Genomic DNA, 18,506 nt, shown 5'->3' with positions numbered 1-18,506 from the left:
GTGTGAAAACAGGGCATTCCGTCAACAAGTCCACACCAACCTTCCAATGTAATCCAGCCAGACCCATTCCCCTACCCTATATTTACCCTTGTCCAATGCATCTAACACTATGGGCAATTCAGCAAGGCCAATTCACCTGACCTGCACATCTTTGGGATTGTGGGAGGAAACTGGAGAACCTGGAGAAAACCCATGAAGACTAGAGAGAATGTGCAAACTCCACACAGACAGTCGCCCAAGGCAGGAATCGAACCTGGGTCCCTGGCGCTGTGAGGCAGCACTCAGTGGCTAACCAATGAGCCTCTGTGTCACCCTATTAAAAGGAAACTAAAAATGGGCAATAAATGCTGACCTCATTAGTGATGTCCATATCAATTTCAGTGAAGTTGTACAAAGATAGAAGAAAGGTTGGAATGGGACACAATCTAATTTTATTCACTGTCAACGTTTTTAAAGATTACACCATTGAACATCAATTTCTACTTTTAAACATACTTAGAAACAGAATGCTGGAACAAAATAACTATTCCCTTACAAATCAAAACATTGCTACATGATTTGTCACAGCAAGCTTAAGTACAGTATCACAGTATAGCTACCCTCTATAATGCCTGGTCCTTTTCAGAGGATAAAAGAAACAAATGTTTAATTTGAGCAGGTTCCTGGGACATATTGTAATGAATGAACAGAAAAAAAAACTTCAAACATTCGCATCTAAGCATTGTACACACTTGATTTAAAACATCCTCAAACCAATTTGCACAAAATCTTTGGGGAGTCCAGGGGTTTGGTGAGACAGAGATCATCATTTTAATTTAGGCAACGAAGCCAGGTCAGAAAGAAAAGTCAAAGGTAGAGCCGGGGGGCTGGGAGTGTGTGAAAAATCTCTCACAAAAAGTTTTCCGAGGTATGATTTTTACAGGGAATATGGAGATGCTGGAATATTCTGGAATGTTCAGGTCGTCAGTCAGCATCTGTGGAGAAAAGAGTTCATGTTTCAAGTATCAACCCTTCTTCAAACTGAACAAGAGTACAAATCGAATGCAATCAAACCAAGAAAGCAAGCAGCAAGAGAGTCACAGCAAACACACTTAGATTGTTAACTTGATGTAATTTTGCTAAATGAGCTGGAAGGTTCGTTTTCAGAAGTTGCGTCACCATACTAGATAACATCATCAGTGAGCCTCCAGTGAAGCACTGGTGTTATGACCTGCTTTCTATGTATGTGTTTAGGTTATTTGGGTTGGTGATGTCATTTCCTGTGGTGATCATTTCCCGCTCTTTTTCTTCGAGGGTAGTAAATGGGGTCCAAGTCAAGGTGTCTGTGAGAAAAAGAGCAAGAAATGACATCACCAACCCAAGGAAACTCAAACATATAAATAGAAAGCGAACTATGCCACCACTGTTTTATCCAGAGGCTCAATGATGATGTTACCAGGTATGATGAAGAAACGCCTGAAAATGAACCTTCCAGCTCAGCGAGCAAACTTACATCCAGAACCTCAACCTGAGCTACAAATCTTCTCAAAACTTGCTGGCATTTTCATTTTAATGTTGTTGCCTGTCCTCTCCCCACCACTGCTTTTCTTTCCTCTGGCATTATGTCCCTCTGCCCTGGTCTCCCAACTTGGCCTCCTGCCTGGCCTTGCTTCAACCCCCATTCAGTCTTGTCCCTCATCCTCTGCCCTTATTTTAGATGTTCCCTTCTTCGACCTCTGGTTCCAATCCTTGTACTGAAGCACTCCCTCTACCTCATCCCACAAGTTGGTCAGCACAGCGACTCTCTTCCAGGAACTTTTGGTTCACTTGAAAAGTTGTTTCTTTCGATTAAAGTCACGATTTTCAGCAAGCAAACACAACTGGAAGTGAAGACCTGCTCTATCCCCTCTCTCATATTTGTCTGGCTTTGTTTTGAAAACTCTGAAGTGTTTCTGCCAGTTCCTATGGTGTTCTGTTTATTTAGATGTTTAGTGCATGGTGCTTCTACCCTGCACTAGTCAACTCTGCTGCATCGTTAATAGGTAATGATTGCATTTTTGTCCTAGTTCATGCATCACAGAAGGTTAGTATGCAGGCACAGCAAGTAATCAGGAAAATTCGTGTGGGAATGAATAAAAGAATAACGAGGTTATGCTTCAATTAGACAGGCCATCAGTGAGACCAGATCTGGAGTACTCTGTAAGGCCCTGGTCACCATACTTACAGAAGGATGATAATGCACTGGAAGCAGTTCAGAGAAGGTTTACTAGATTAATACCCGGAATGAGAAGCCTGATGTCTGAAAATGTCTTTACAAGCTGGGCCCATATCCCCTGACCTTATTTGAAGAATCAGAGGTGACTTAATTGAAACATAGAAGATCCTATGGGGACCTGATCGGGTGGATGTTGAAAGGATTCAACATCCTTTGATTCTTGTGGGAGAATCTAGAACTGGGGATCAGATTCTAACAATAACATATCACCCACTGAAGACAGAGATGGGAAAAGATTTTATTTCTCCTCTGAGGATCAAGTGGCTTTGAAAGTCTCTTCCTCAAAAGGGGTGGTTGATGCAAAATCCTCAAATAATTTTAAGGCAGAGATAAGTAGATTCTTGATTACCAAGGGGGAATAGCAGGAATGCAGATTCAAGGTTAAACTCAGATCAGCCATGATGTTATTGAATGGCAGAGCAGACACAAACAGCCAACTGGCCTAGTCTTATTCCTTACCCAGATGCTACAATTCCAACTTGGGCTGACCGGTTGTGTGTCCTAGATCAGCTAGCCACTCAAATGCTAAGTTAAGGTTCCAACACCTGGGAGAACATTGCTTCAAATTCTGTCAGTGTCAGAGTTTAATGCCATACCTGGAATACCGGACACTATTCCTCAGGAAGGACAAATTGGCTTTAGAGAGTACAAATTAGATTCACCAGAATGATACCCGGACTCCCGGATTAAAGTTTGAAAGCATTAGCTACGAGGTGAGAACACAAATCAAGCAGTATTCCCTGGAATTTAGAAGGTTAATGTGGCAATTTCATTAAGATGTTGAAACTTATTATATTGAAGGGAACAGATTAGTTTCTCCTACCCTACTTCCTCTGGTTGTCACATCTTGGACTAGGAAGTATTGTCTTAAAATTAGGGTCATCTTTCAGTGAGAGGTTAGGAAAAAACACTTCTATATACAAAGAATGACAGAAGTTGAAACCATTTTGCCTAAGTGGCAACTAATTCTAATTCAATTTTTAATCTATAAATCTCAGATTGAAATTTTTGTTAATGTTTGCTTAATGAGAGATACAGGGCAAAGGTGGTTAGACGTACTTAGGTCACAGCACAGTCACTGAATGATGCATCAGCATCAGGCACTGCATAGTCACCCCATCTGACTGGTGACAGGGACTGCTAGGGCTACATCAGTACCAGACATCCCCCACTGCAGCAAGAAACAAGCTGTTCTCAAAATGCAATCTACTATTCAATACAATCCCGATGAGATTTAGAAGTAACTATCTTAAATTGATAGCCCTGGCTTTGAACTTGCATGAAAGTCTAACATTCTCTGCACATCAACCCCTTGGAATGCATTCATAATTTTATAGACTTTTAGATTAGATTCCCTACAGTGTGGAAACAGGCCCTTCGGCCCAACAAGTCCCCACCGACCCTCCGAAGAGTAACCCACCCAGCCCCATTTCCCTCTGACAAGTGAACCTAACGCAATCGGCAATTTAGCATGGCCAACTCGCCTAACCTGCACATCTTTGGAACGTGGGAGGAAACCAGAGCACCTGGAGAAAACCCACGCAGACACAGGGAGAATGTGCAAACTCCACACAGACAGTTGCCCAAGGCTGGAATTGAACCGGGGATCCTGGTGCTGTGAGGCAGCAATGCTAACCATTGAGCCACTGTGCCACCCATAACTTCCATTAGGTAAAGTCTGAACCTTAACCTTTTCAAAAGGAAAGCACCAACGTGGTCAGCTCTTCCTGAATGCGAAAAATTCTTCAGTGTACTGATTGTAATGAGGTCAGCCAAGAGGACATTATAGAATTTAAGTTCCCTGATTGCACCAGATTAACAGCCCCAATCAGGGAGCCCTGGCTGACAGACATAATCAAGAGCGACCCCTTTCTGATTTTCTCAAAAACCTCCTTCTCTGCTTTTGGTTGCAATTCAGTACCTCGCTCCTGATCTTTGGGCACCCGGTGCGGAGGGAGGGAGGGCAGGTCTGAAGACCTCCTCGTGGGTCTGCTCCTGGGCCTGGTCAAACTGGCCATAAACAGGTCCAGGCAGCGGGCTGTGGAGGGGGTCGTTAGGGCCGACTGCCTACCCCTCTTCCGTGGTTATGTTAGAGCCCAAGTGTCCTTGGAGAAGCAGCACGCAGTGTACACCAACACCCTGGAGTTGTTCAGGGAGAGGTGGGCACTGCAGGGAGTGGAGTGCATCATTTCCCCCTCCAACTCTATTTTCATTTAGTCCCTGCCCTCCCCTTCACTGTTTGATCACACAGCATTGTCCTTTGAGGTGAAGGGCACTGCTTGTCACTGGCCACTCGGGTGTTTTCCTATTTTCCTGGTGGTGGAAATCGAATAAAGATTTGTACACTTTGTGTCTTTCACTGTGTCTCACACCTGCATACACACACACAAAAAAAAGAAATAATCAAGAGTGACCCCTTTTTGATTTTCTCAAAAACCTCCTTCTCTGCTTTTGGTTGCACTTCAGTCCCATGCTCCTGATCTTCGGGCACTCGGTACGGAGGAGGGAGGGCAGGTCTGAAGACCTCCTCGTGGGTCTGCTCCTGGGCCTGGCCAAACTGGCTACAAACAGGTCCAGGCAGCGGGCTGTGGAGGGGGTCGTTAGGGCCGACTGCCTGCCCCTGTTCCGCGGTTACGTTAGAGCCCAGTGTCCTTGGAGAAGGAGCACGCGGTGTCCACCAACACCCTGGAGTTGTTCAGGGAGAGGTGGGCGCCGCAGGGAGTGGAGTGCCTCTCCCCTCCAACTCTATTCTGATTTAGTCCCTGCACTCCCCTTCACTGTGTGATCACACAGCATTACCCTTTGATGTGAAAGGCACTGCTTGTCACTGGCCACTCGGGTGTTTCCTTTCTTCCTGGCGGTGGAAACTGAATAAAGATTCATGCACCTTGTGTCTTTCACTGTGTCTCACACCTACACACACACAACATGGGTGCTGGGAAGAAAAAATAAGCACTACAGCCGTTAGGCGGTAGTTTGGGGGTAATGAACAAAAGAAAACAAAAACAGGAGTGCATCATGGGTTCTGAAAAAAAACAAGAGTGTCAGAGGTTCTGTTCATTCAGTGCTGGCTCTGAGGAAGCTGAAAAGGACTCTTTGGCTGTAAGTAAAGGGTGATTGGTGACTGAAGACCAGTCTCTGTGGAGTTATTTCATTCAGCTTCAGAGCGATCTATGCAAGTCTTTTTGCAATTACTTCCAGGTGTGTGTGTCAATTTTATAATGTGGAGAATGACCTGCATATAGTAATCATCTACATTCATATATATCCCATTAGTCAACTTACTTTTCCCTCACTGTGTATTTATCCCTCTCTCATAAAAACGTCAGCATGAAGTTAACTTTGAACTTCTCCCCAAGAGGAAATTCTCCCCATAACACTCCTGACAGGATAAATCAATTTGAGCTGCAGAATACATTGCGAATCTCACACTGTACATTTTTTCCAATAATTACTGCTCCTGCCCTACCCTTCACATTATAGTTCTTGCAATATTGGGATGGGAGTGGGGGGAGGTGGCATCAATCTGATGTAGACAGAGAAATGCCTCAAGATCAGTATGGAGAAAGAAGGGACTGCTAGGGTACATCAGTACCAGACATCCCCCACTGCAGCAGCAAGAAATAAGCTGTTCTCAAAATGCATTCTACTATTCAATACAATCCCATCTGCCCTATCCCAACACTACCATCCACACCATCACTTGCTTCATTTATAGCTTGATCCTGGTCTTTGGTGGAATTGACTTTTCAAATATTTTAAAGAAACAAAACATATTCGCAGGGAACTCTCAGCAAGGGCCACATGACAACAGCTGAAAATGTGTTGCTGGTTAAAGCACAGCAGGTCAGGCAGCATCCAAGGAACAGGAAATTCGACGTTTCGGGCTGGAGCCCTTCATCAGGAATGACATGACAACAATCAGGAATGGACATTGTGGCTTGCTTTCTTAGAATAAATATTGCTCCTCTGACATAAAAACTAATTGCAGTTGTCCTGCTGGGATTAACTAAAATCCAAACAGATCAGGATTTGTACTGTAAAGAGCTCCTGGGTGCAATGAGGAACAGAATGTATTCGACTTGTAGTACTGCTTCCCTTACAGTAAGGGGTAGTGTTGTTCCCCAGGAGTGATAGAGCATCCTGGCGCCATCAGGTGACAGAAACTACAATTGTCAGTTTAATATGGAAAAATATTAATGTACTGCAGATCATAGAATCATACAATCCCCAGATGTGGAAGCAGGTCATTCAATCCATCAAATTCACATCAACCCTCCAAAGAGCATCCCACCCAGACCCATCCCCTTACCCAACTCCTGTAACCCTGCATTTACCCACAGCTAACACACCTAATCTGGACACTATGGGGCAACTTAGCATGTACACCTAACCTGCACACATTTGGACTGTGGGAGGAAACCAAAACACCCAGAGGAGACCTTGCAGAGAGAAGGTGCAAACTTCACAATGACAGTCACCTGAGGCTGGAATAGAACCTGGGTCCCTGGTGCTGTGGGGCAGCAGTGCTAACCACTGAGCCATTGTTCTGCCCTTCATTTTAAGTAGGATACAATGCTCAATGAAATAACACTAAATTATCTCCATTTTATATGAATAACAGTAATCAGTAAAAGGGATGACGGGGGAATGTTTGTTAGGGAAGAAATATATTCTGTTCTTTTGCCTGAGTAACTGAACAAACCAAAACAAGATGTGCTCGTTGGATGCTGCCTGAACTGCTGTGCTCTTCCAGCACCACTGATCCAGAACCTGGTTTCCAGCATCTGCAGTCATTGTTTTTACCAAAACAAGATGTGCTCAGTTTAATCTCCTTTCACCTAGGAGTCACTTCTCTCAGTTGGGATAAGTACTCAGGCAAATTCAAAATTGGAAAAAGGAGGTGGCATAAACAGCAAGAGTCCCCCTTTTGCTGGAAAACCCACCAGGAGGGCAAATCGGGGCTTAGCTGTGAATTCCTCTCTAACCAAACAACGCTCGAGGTTAGAAAGCAGTGTTGGCAATTTCATAGTGGATGTACCCTACACATTTACTTAGCAGAGCAAATCAATTCAACTTAATTTCAAATAAGGAGTCCTCTTGTGGTGTAGTGGTAGTATCCCTACCCCTGAGCCAAGAGACCCAGGTTCAAGTCCCACCTGCTCCATAGGGGCATATAAAACAACTCTAAACAGGTTGATTAGGAAAAGTATGTCAAATAAAGAGATGCAGAAATGGTTGCCAAATCGTTCAAATGCTCCTTTCCTCCCATTGTATCGCCTTCTGGCAATGCATTCTCTTGCAGTGTTCAAAATTCCCTGCATTGATTCCCTCTTGATTATAAAGAATTTGGAAATAGCTTCAAACGTGTGAATACCAGACACAAATTCAAACAGCTGGGCATTATGAAGTAAGGCAGAGGGAGCTAGGGCTTTTCTCATTGGAGCGACGGAGCATGATGGAGGTGTTCAAGATGATGAGAGGAATAGATAGAGTGGATAGTCAGAGACTATTTCCCAGTGTGAAAATTGCTATCACGAGGGACCATAATTTTAAGGTGAATGAAGGAGGGTTTTGGGGAGATGTCAGAGTTAGGTTCTTTACACAGAGCACAGAATACACTGCTGGCAGTTCAGTAAAATACATTAGGGACATGTAAACAACTCTTGGATAGGCACATGGAAGATGAAGGCTATGTAGAATGGGGTAAAAGATTGACAACAGGGTCCCGGGGTTCGATTCCAGCCTTGGGCGACTGTGTGTAGATTTTGCACATTCTCCCAGTATCTGCGTGGGTTTCCTCTGGGTGCTCCAGTTTCCTCCCACAGTCCAAAGATGTGCAGGTTAGGTGAATTGGCCAGGCTTAATTGCCCATAGTGCTAGGTGCATTAGTCATAGAGAAATGGGTCTGGGTGGTTTACTCTTCGGAGGGTTGGTGTGGATTGGTTGGGCCGAAGGGCCTGTTTCCACACTGTAGGGAATCTAATCGAGGGCTGAAGGGCCTGTACTGCGTATTTCTGTTCTATGTTCCATAAAGCTGTGTGAGGCTGTTTTTGTTGGTTATACTGTCTCCACCTTCAGTCCTGCACACAGAAAAACTTGGGTGGGTAAACGTATGGGATCTCTCATTCCCCAAAGGGTTTCCCTGCCCACACCTACTGAAACACCTTACAGATCCTGCCTTTACCACAGGCTGGTGGTTTCTAATGGTCTTAAATATGGAAGAACAAGCTTGGAAATAGTCACTCAAGTGGCTCTAGCCTTGCCTGAAATGATTTTGATGTTGGCGGTGGGTTTGTCCAGCTGAATTAGCCTGTTTTCACACACCAAGGGCTGTTCACATGGGAAAATAAAACACAAAAGAAAGCCTATGCTTTCCAAATAAAATTAAAGCCAGATCACAGGGAGGGAATTACAGGTCAAAGGCTACTTGAGGACAGAAGACAGCAATCAATTTAAACCCATTCTTATTTAATGTTGTGACCTTCAGTTAGATTACAGCCTATAAAAGGTCAAAGGTAAATTTGTCATATTCCCAGAGGATCATCGTCGACAGAGACAGACAGAGACAGACAGAGACAGACAGAGACAGACAGAGACAGACAGAGACAGACAGAGACAGACAGAGACAGACAGAGACAGACAGAGACAGACAGAGACAGACAGGTGCTGAGTTTAGGCAGAGTTTCACCACACCTCAGGAGTTGAGAGGGCAGGACCTTCATGGTGACCTCTGTTGGTATGGGATTTGTGTCACTGTGCATCGCAAACCAGCTGCCCAGCTACCTGAGCTGACACAGTCTGTGACTGAGTCCTGGTTATCTATTATTCTATCGATACAGCAGCTGAAGCCCTTGATAAGATCTTAACCTACAGCTCACTCCCTTTCCATTGCCTTTGCAAATTTAAGACATGAACTTTTGACACAATACTTTCTCAAGTTCAGCCAGAGAATGATGAGGTGTCTGAGCTGCTGTCAGCTCTTTGAGATCTTCTGGTTTGATAATCTATCAGAGACAGTGACCAATAGTAAGTTGGACATTTTCATAACCAAGAGACACTCACAATAATGTCGCTATACTGGTTGGTACCTCCTTTCTGGCTGGTGTCAGAAACATGAAAGATACCCATACTGTGGAGCTAAGACAAGGCATTATTAGATACCTGAGAGAGAAGAGGAAAGGGAGAACTCTCAAGAAAGGCAGAAAAATGGTTTTTAATGCTACTCAAATAGAAAATGGAGTGAAATGAATAAAATTAGTGACTGGGAGAGCCCACTCGACAATGAAAATCAACCTTCCCGTACAGGAGAGTCACTGATGGTCTGAGCGGGGGTGTTCATGTTATTTGTGGGTTCCTTTCCCTCTTGACCCTATTTTTGGGGGATAATCATGTTCAGACTAGAACTGGGCTATTCAAGGCCAAAGTCAGGGAACATTTCTTTCCACAAAGTATGTTGCAAATCCAGAACTCAAAAGGCTGTGGACACTGGTTAAATGCAACTTTCAAAACTAATGTTAATAGATTTTTGTTTGGGGTGGGGGGAGGGTGGAGATTGGCACTGAGTAGTGGAGGGCATCAAGGGATTTAGGATGAAGACAGTTAATTGGACTCAGTGTATAGATCACCCAAGACTGATAGAACAGACCTCTTTCTATTCCTGTAATTATCCTCACTAAATGTTCTTTATAGATTGTGACCAGCCCTTTCTATTGTACGAACAGCATCGCTTTGCTCCATTACATCATGGAAACTTGGACCCACTTGATAAGGTGACATTGGCAGCCCTGGTCTCTCTCAGAGCAGGACTCCTCCCACTTCAACAACTACAATCTACATTTATGCAGCACCTTTAGCAGAACAAAACCTTCTAAAGTTTTTCACAGAAGCATGATTTAAAAAAAGCTGGCATGGAGCTGTATAAAGACACATTGCTAGAATGACAAATAAACTGATCAAACAGGAAGGCTTTAAGAAGCATTTTAAAACAGGAGAGAGAGAGAGAGACAGACAGACAGACAGAGGCACAGAGTTGTGGAAATGAAATTCCAGAGCTCAAGACCCAGGAGCCTGAAGACATAGCAACCCATGGCAGAGCGACGGAAATTAGGAATCATGAAACAATAGAATTCCCTTGTCTTTATTATGGTTGCACAACTATTTAGCTGGAACTCAAAGCAATGCTGGTACTGGCTATGTTGTAAACAGTACTGCAGTGAGAAGCCTGGTTGACCTTCCCGTGCCCACACAAGCCAAACACACAACAGCTGATGGGTTGAGCCAGTTCAGTTTAAGGCATCAAATTGAACCCGAAGGCAGTAGCAGTATTAACTTTCTCTCTCTCCCCCTCTCTTTCCACTGAGCGTCATGTACTGTACCATGGATGATCCGACGCAGTTCTCCTTTATTCCCAGAAGTAACGGAGATACCAGATTGTCTCATTCTTGAGCTGCGGGCCAAAGAGAGGGTTCATCTGAGCTAGGATGGCAATGAGCCAGCTAAAGGAAAGAAAGAAAGAAATTACAGAGTTTAACCCAATAAAGTGGCTTCATGTGAGGATTACTTAATTAATTTCTTTCGCCACCGAATTCTGGTTACAAAGGAAATCTTGAACAACAGCAAGGAATGAATCCTTTATCTAGTCACACCAGGTTGTTTGGCTTTCAATAAAATCTATTTAATTGCACCAAATTTATTCCAATGTTATTCTTTAATTCAAGGGCTTGAACTGACAGTACAGAAAGGACTGATTATAGTTCTAATCTCACTTTTGTAACTTAGTAAATATGTTATATTAAGCCTCAATGTGGGGTCTATCTCAGCAGGCAAGACAGGACACAACCAGCAACCAGTCACATCCTAAATGAAAGCAGAGTAGCAACAGACTTTCCTAAATCAGCTCCAAGAGAAATCAGAATCCTGCCTTATAGCCAGCTTGTTATCTGATCCATTACACATCTCTGACTTTAATCTTGTGTCTGCAATGCAAAACTGTCTATCTAATGCTGTTTGAAAGTCCCAGTATTTTACATCTACCATGTATCCCACATTTATCTCTTATTTATTCATAGGATGTGGGTGTCATTGGTTTGGCCAACATTCATTGACCATACCAAACTGACTCTCAGCTGCTCTCTGGGCAATGACATTGCTACGGTTAGAGCTGGATTTTTAATATTACTCACAAGAGGTCAGCATCTCTGACTGGGACAGCATTTATTGTCTATACCTCGTTCACAGAGTCAGAGATATTCAGCATGGAAACAGACCCTTCAGTCCAACCCATCCATGCTGAACAGATATCTTACATAAATCTGATCCCATTTCCCTCTAAACCCTTCCTATTCATGCACCCATTCAGATGCTTTTTAAATGTTGCCATAACACCAGCCTCCACTACTTCCTCTGACAGCTCATTCCATACATGTACCACCCTTTGCATGAACAAGTTGCCCCTTAGGTGACTTTTAAATCTTTCTCCTTTCACCTTAAACCGATGCCCTCTAGTTTTGGACTTCCCTATCCCAGGGGAAAAGACTTGTCTATTTATCCTATCCATGCACCTCATGATTTTACAAACCTCTATAAGGTCACCCCTCAGCCTCTGACGCTCGAGAGAAAATAGTCTCTGTCTATTCAGCCTCTCCCTATAACTGAAACTCTCCAACCCTGTCAACATCCTTTAAGTCTTTTCTGAACCCTTTCAAGTTTAACAACATCTTTCCTATAGCAGGGAGACCAGAATTGCATACAGTATCTCAATGGTGGCCTAACCATTGCCCTTGAGAAGGAGATGGTGAGCTGCCTTTTTGAGCTGTTGAGTTCCATTTAGTGCACCCGTATGCCATTTGGGAGAGAATTCCAAGATTTTGACCTAATGAGACTGAAGGGAACAGCGATTTATTTCCATGTCAGGATGGTGAGTGGCTTGGAGAAGAACTTCAAGTGGAGGTGTTCCCATTGATCTGCTGCCCTTGTCCTTCAAGATAGAAGTGGTTGTGGGTTTGGGAAGTGTTGTCTAAGGATCTTTGGTGAATTTCTGTGGCGCCTCTTGTACACAGTACACACTGATACTACTGAGAAATGGTGCTGGAGAGAGTAGATGTTAGTGAATATGGTGCCAAATCAAACAGGCTACTTTGACCTGGCTGGCGTCAGGTTTCTTGAATGTGGTTGGAGCTGCACCCATTCAGACAAGTAGGGACATTGCAACACACTCTTAATCCATACCATGTGGATGATGGACAGGTTTTGGAGAGTCAGAAGGTGAGTTACTTACTGCAAGATTCCTAGTGTCTGACCTGTTCCTGTAGCCACTGTGATTAAATACTTAGTGCAGCTCTGTTTTTGATCAATGCAACCCTCAGGATGTTGATAATGCGGAATTACAGTCAATGGCATTATCTTTGCTCAAAGGGACGATAGTTAGATTCTCTCTTGTTGGAGATGACTTAGCATTTGTGGGGCACAAATATTTCTTGCCAATTTTCAGCTCAAGTCTGGACATTGTCTACGTCTTGCTGCATTTGGCATGGACTACTTTTGTTCTCAAGTTGTTGCAAACAGTGTTGGATATTGTTCAATCATCAGCAAACATTTGAATTCTGAGCTTTTATTTCATCCCAGAAACCTCAAGCAAACTGGTTTACAGATCCTACAACTTGTTCCTCCTTTAAGAAAGAGATAGGGCATTATTAGCGATCTGCCAATTGACCTTTATAAGTACATTAGATTTTTTTAAGCATACACACAGTCACTAACATGGTACTTACAACAAATAGCAACAAACCGCTGTCGTGACGATCATTGTTATTATTACACTGCAAAATAAACAGAAGGATGGAATTAAAAATTAATAAGAAAGGCCAATACTCTTAACCAAACAATGTGTCAGGTAATACATGAGGGAAACCAGGAACTCAAAATGCTTCTCAGCTGAAGGTCAAGAAGTGGGAGGGAGAGGCAAGGTACAATATTAAAAAGAAACAAAATGTGCATTAAAGCCATCCTGGAGACATTTCTATGACTTTCACCAGGCTCACATTCTTCAGGTTTCTCCATTCAACAAATTCTAACCTCTTGAGCATCCCCAATCACTTCATCATTCGTAACCACGTATTCAACTTTCAAAGCCCAAAGCTCTGGAATTCCCGCACAAAACTTCTTACTCCCTACCTCCATTTCCTCTTTTAAAGTACTCCTTAAAATTGACATAATTGACCTAACTTTGGATCATTTGTCCTAATATTGCTCTGAGTAGTGCAATATCATTTCCACATTATAACACTCGTGTGAAGCATATTGGGATGGTTCACACTAAATACAAATAACTACCACATTGTGGGCATCACTGACAATGTTAGCAATTGTTGTCTATCTCTAGTTTTCTCTCGAAGTGGTGATGGTGAGGGATCTTGAATTGTTGAAGTCAGTTTGACGTAGGCAGACTCATGTTTAGGAAGGGTTTCCAGGATTTTGACCCAGGAACAGTGATATATCATTAAGAAGGTAAATGGCCATCCTATTGGATTTATCAGTGACTCTCTTATATCTAAAGTTATTCTTCATTTTAACCTTTAACATGATTGCAACTATGCCACCCCATCAAAACTCAAGCAATGGGTATGGGGATCAGTGTCAGGGTCTCAATTATTGACAATTTGTATTGATAACTTGAAAGAAGGAACCAAAAGGCATGGCTTCTAAATTTGCTGATGGTACAATGAAATAGAAAGGAACACAAGTCGATTTTCCTGCTCCTCGGATGCTGCCTGACCTGCTGTGCTTTTCCAGCACCACTTGAACCTAAACTCTGGTTTCCAGCACCTGCAGTCCTCACTTTTGCCTAGGAACATAAGTTGTGAAGAAAATATAGCAAGTCTGCTGTTGGAGACAGGTCAGAGACAGAAATGGGCAAAAATGTGACAGATAGAGTACAATGTGGGAAAACGTCCAACTGGTCAGGACAACTAGATAAGCCGTATATGGATACAAGTTTGCTCACTGAGCTGGAAGGTTTGTTTTCCATAAAAACAAACCTTCCAGCTCAGTGTGCAAACTTACATCCAGAACCTCGACCTGAGCTACAAATCTTTTCTAAACTCAATAAGCAGTATATTATTTAAATGGAGAGAGACTGCAGAACAGAGAGATCTGGGCATCTAGATACATAATTCATAAAATATTAGAATACAGTCAAAGCAAATAAATTAGGAAGGCAAGTGTGGTTTTTTTTGTTTATTGCTATTATACTCCATTATCTTTGCAAGAACGTTTTGCTATAGTTGTAAAGGACACCGGTAAAAGCAATCTGGACTAATATGTACAATACATTTTGGGTCCTTTATTTGAGAAAGTGTGCTTGAAGCAGTTCAGAGGAGGCCCTCTCAACTGATATCTGGGGTGGGGAATTGACTTTTCGTGAAAGGTTGGGCAGGTGGAGACAATATAATTGAATTCAAAAGACAGATGATCTGATTGAAACATTCAGGGCATTGAGATGTGGATGATCTTGAGGAGATCTAATTGGGTGTAGCTGTAAAGACATTTCACATCATCAGGAGACTAAAATGAAGTAGCATAAAGTTTGGGAGAAGATTTGTAGCTTGGGTGCTTGTTGTTGTGGTTCTGTTCACCGAGCTGGGAGTTTTTGTTGGGACGAAACGTTTGCAACAAAAACTCCCAGCTCGGCGAACAAAACCACAACAATGAAGTAGCACGGTTTAAAAATAAATGGTCTTTCAGTTAAGGTGGAGACGAGGAGGATAATCTTTTTCTCTCAGAGGGTTGAGCGTGTTTGGATTTCTGGGGGCGAAAACCCAAAAAGCAATGGTTTTTGAGTGGGGTGGGGTTTATTAAATATTTTAATGGCAAAAGTAAATTGGTTCCTGGCTAAGCAGGGAGTCAGTGGTTCCCTGGAGTAGACAGGAAAAATGGATTTTAGGCCACAACTCATCACCTAAGTGATCTTATCAAATGATAGGCTGTTTGGCCCATCGGGTCTGCACTATCATAAATTTGTACATATAGGTCTCTAATCCAAAAATAGCTCTAAATCAAGCACAACTTAGTGACTTCATACTGAAGGCAGTGTGAATGAGATTTTTTAAAACAAAAATCGACTTGGAGGTGCCAATGGTGGACACATTTAAAAATCACAACACCAGGTGATAGTCCAACAGGTTTATTTGGAAGTACAAGCTTTCAGAGTGCTGCTTAGGAGATGCCAAAGAGTAGTGAATGTACAGTGGATGTTAACAGTGGGAGTACATATTCCTCAGTCCTTACAAGAGTAAGATTGGCCTAAAAAAAATACAGCAAAACCTAGCAGAGGGATTGAGACGGTGATCAATACCAATGTTGTAACTGTCTCATAGGGACCAATGATAGTGCCATTCAAACCTCAGAATTATCCTTCAGTACTAAACATATTCTCATCGATAAAGATGAACAATTCAACAGCATTTTCTACAGTCCCCTTCAGCATAATGCCTGTGTGAGGTGTAGGAATATCCTATGCAGCTGTAAGGCCTGCAAAACAGAGATGGCAGCAATTCACAAAACTTATGCAGGCCACACCATACATGCATCAATTTAAATTAAATACTGAATCAGTAGGGGAAGCATTTTTTGAGGCAGGAGACTTTGCAAATTATCTTGATAGAGCAGTCTGAAGTGGACTAAGAGGACACTCCATTGTTCTCCAGCAATCAGACAGGTTTCAGAACTTAAACTTGAATTGGAACACCTCCCTATCACAGATGTCTCACTGAATATTTACTCCATAAACAACTTTCGACCAAAATATCAATAGTACATCTAAGATGTGCAAATAAATGAATGACAAATACATAAACATCTTCATTACAGCCAAAACTTAACTACTTCAATCTCTGCAACACTCATCAGCAGAATAAAACCACAAGCTATGGCTCGGTGAGTATGTAGTCACCTCCAAATCACAAGATTGAGAATTTAAGTCTCACTCCAGAATGCTAACACACAAACCAAGCCTGACACTTCAGTGCAGTATTGAGGGGATGCTGGAACATCAATGTGCTGTCTTTTGACACATTAAACAGAGTCCCCAATTGCCCTAGTGCGTGTCACATTTCAAAGAAGCGCAGGGAAACTAACCAATAATTATCCCTCAAACAACCAAATCAAAAAGTAATTGCAAGGGTATAGGGAAAAGGCAGCAAAGCAGTCTTAACCAGTTATTTTGGCAGAGGGCCAGTATGGGTATGACAGGCTGATTTCCCTCATTCTTTATTGCAGCAATCCTATGAATCCATAGACACATTATCTGGTCATTTTGACATTACTATTTCTGGCAGCTCACTGTAAACAATGACATTCACGTTTCAAAGGTAATTCATTGGTCACAAGGTGCTTTAAAAGCATCTATGGTGGCTGTGAGAGAGACTATGCAAATGTAAGTCTTTCTTCATAACCATTTGCAATTTATAATATTAGCATAATAACAAAACCTCCCAAGGTATCTCACAGATAACATTAACGATGCATAAAACAAAACATAGGAGGTCACGAGGGGAGGTGACCTGGTCAAAGAGGTAGGTATCACGGAGAATCTTTAAAGGGGGAGAGAGATGGAAAAAGGGGCAACTTACATGCAAATTACCAGAAAAACAATAGGCACTGAGGAGGCAGAGAAAATGAAAACAAAGGTGATGAACTGAAATACAAATCAAAAATAGCAAATAAAAAAACAAATAAAAACCGAAAGAACTGCGGATGCTGCAAATCAGAAACAAAAATAGGAATTGCTGGAAAAGCTCAGCAGGTCTGGCAGCATCAATGCAGAGAAATCAGAGTGAACGTTTCGGGTCAAATTAACTGTCCACAGATGCTGCTGAGCTTTTCCAGCAATTCCAATTTTTGAATCAAACATAACACCTTCCTTCTACATTTGGAGGTCTTGGCTGACTTCTTACAGAATCACGGGAAATTAAGGCGACAGAAAAATTCAAGCATGTAATAAATCTAAAGGCATGAATGAAAATAAATACTAAGTCGTGCAGAATGTCAGACCCCAGACATCCCCCACCCACCGGTAAATCCATCACCAATCGTTAGAAACGCTGTGCGTGGATACGTACCCTCTGTTGGGACCCTTCGGCACAAACCAAGGCAGAGCACAGCCCACAAGCCCCCAGAAGATAGTGAAGCAGACCATGGGGATGGTCACCGAATGACTGGTCATCTTGTCCTGGTCCCAATCTCCTGCTTCCCCACTGCCACCCGCTTCTTCCACCAGCCCCAATCCACCAATCCCACTCAGCCTGGAGACCCCACCTATACCCAGTTCCCATTGGTCAGCGATGACACAACTGCCTTTCCATTGGACAAACCCTACGTCCATCATTCGCCCAGCCCCCCCCCGAGATTGGATGCTAATTCAGGTTACACTTTTAAACCCCTTTCAGTTCGATTTCCCCTTTATCCTGGGCTCTCAGGATGTTGCAAGCAACTCATTTAAACCTTGCACTTCCATCGAGGTAGATTGCAACTATTGTTTTGTAGCAAGGAACAGGGGTTGTCTTTGTCGCCATGGCGTACGTCACACATGGGCGAGACTTAACTGCCCTGCCACTTTGTGATTGGCAGATCTTCCAGTCTGGATCTGTGATTGGTTGGATTGGGTGTCAATCATTAGAAAGCAGGCCCTCAGCTGTTCTGTCATATTGAAGCATCAATGAGATCCCTCACTGGGACTTTTCACCTCTGGAAGGAATCCCCCAGCTTGGACCACCCTCAAAAAATGGCATTCATTTTTCATCATTCAGAGATCGAGACTTTAAAAAAATTAGGACTAATTATGGATTGGCCTATTTAAAAGAGGATTGAGGGGACTTAGTAACTCCTGGCTGCAGAGAGCTGAGGCTTAGTGCATATTTAAGCCAGAATTAACGGAGCACAGATAGCACCAAAAAAGTTTTTAAACTCATGCACATAGCCCTATCTGTTCTCTCTAAGACTGTTCCTACTTGTGTCAGTATTTATTGCCACATTCTAGTTGCTCTTGAGCAGATGGTGGTGAGATGCCATCTTGAACTGCTGCAATTCATTTGGTGAAGGTACATCCACAATGCCCTTATTTGAGCCAATGACACAGAGGATGAAATAATTCCACAGAGGCCAGTATCCTGTCACCAAGACACCCTTTAGTTACACATGAGCAGTCATTGACACTGATGAAGCTCCCTCAGATCCAACTCTCAGAGTGAACAGA

The 18,506-nt window shown here is 42.8% G+C and overlaps 1 protein-coding gene across 2 annotated transcripts; it reads right to left on the bottom strand.

Annotated features, from left to right (window-relative positions):
* Positions 1–408: 408 nt before the first annotated feature.
* On the bottom strand, positions 409–17,555 carry atpv0e2 (ATPase H+ transporting V0 subunit e2). Of its 2 annotated transcripts, none has more exons than XM_060842500.1 (4): positions 17,374–17,554; positions 13,027–13,074; positions 10,633–10,752; positions 409–974 (listed from the first exon to the last, which is right to left on the bottom strand). In XM_060842500.1, exons 1-3 carry the CDS (start codon positions 17,475–17,477, stop codon positions 10,659–10,661), a joined length of 246 nt encoding a protein of 81 aa, XP_060698483.1. In that variant the 5' UTR covers positions 17,478–17,554; the 3' UTR covers positions 409–974; positions 10,633–10,658. The 2 variants fall into 2 exon arrangements, with proteins under 2 accessions (XP_060698483.1, XP_060698484.1); XM_060842501.1 differs by lacking the exon at positions 409–974 and adding an exon at positions 985–1,322 and having other exon boundaries at positions 17,374–17,555.
* Positions 17,556–18,506: the final 951 nt, after the last annotated feature.

The sequence above is a fragment of the Hemiscyllium ocellatum genome, chromosome 22 (genome assembly GCF_020745735.1).
Source record: "Hemiscyllium ocellatum isolate sHemOce1 chromosome 22, sHemOce1.pat.X.cur, whole genome shotgun sequence".
Lineage (NCBI taxonomy): Eukaryota > Metazoa > Chordata > Chondrichthyes > Orectolobiformes > Hemiscylliidae > Hemiscyllium > Hemiscyllium ocellatum.
The sequence above is the reverse complement of the archived record's forward strand: the minus strand, read 5'-3'. Positions and strand labels throughout refer to the sequence as shown.

Coding starts and splice junctions, on each gene's coding strand:
- atpv0e2 (XM_060842501.1), bottom strand. CDS start 17,477: ATGACCAGTCATTCGGTGACCATCCCCATGGTCTGCTTCACTATCTTC. Junction 13,075..17,373: donor CCGAAGGGTCCCAACAGAGG/GTACGTATCCAC, acceptor TTTATTTTGCAG/TGTAATAATAACAATGATCG. Junction 10,753..13,026: donor GCGGTTTGTTGCTATTTGTT/GTAAGTACCATG, acceptor TCTTTCCTTTAG/CTGGCTCATTGCCATCCTAG.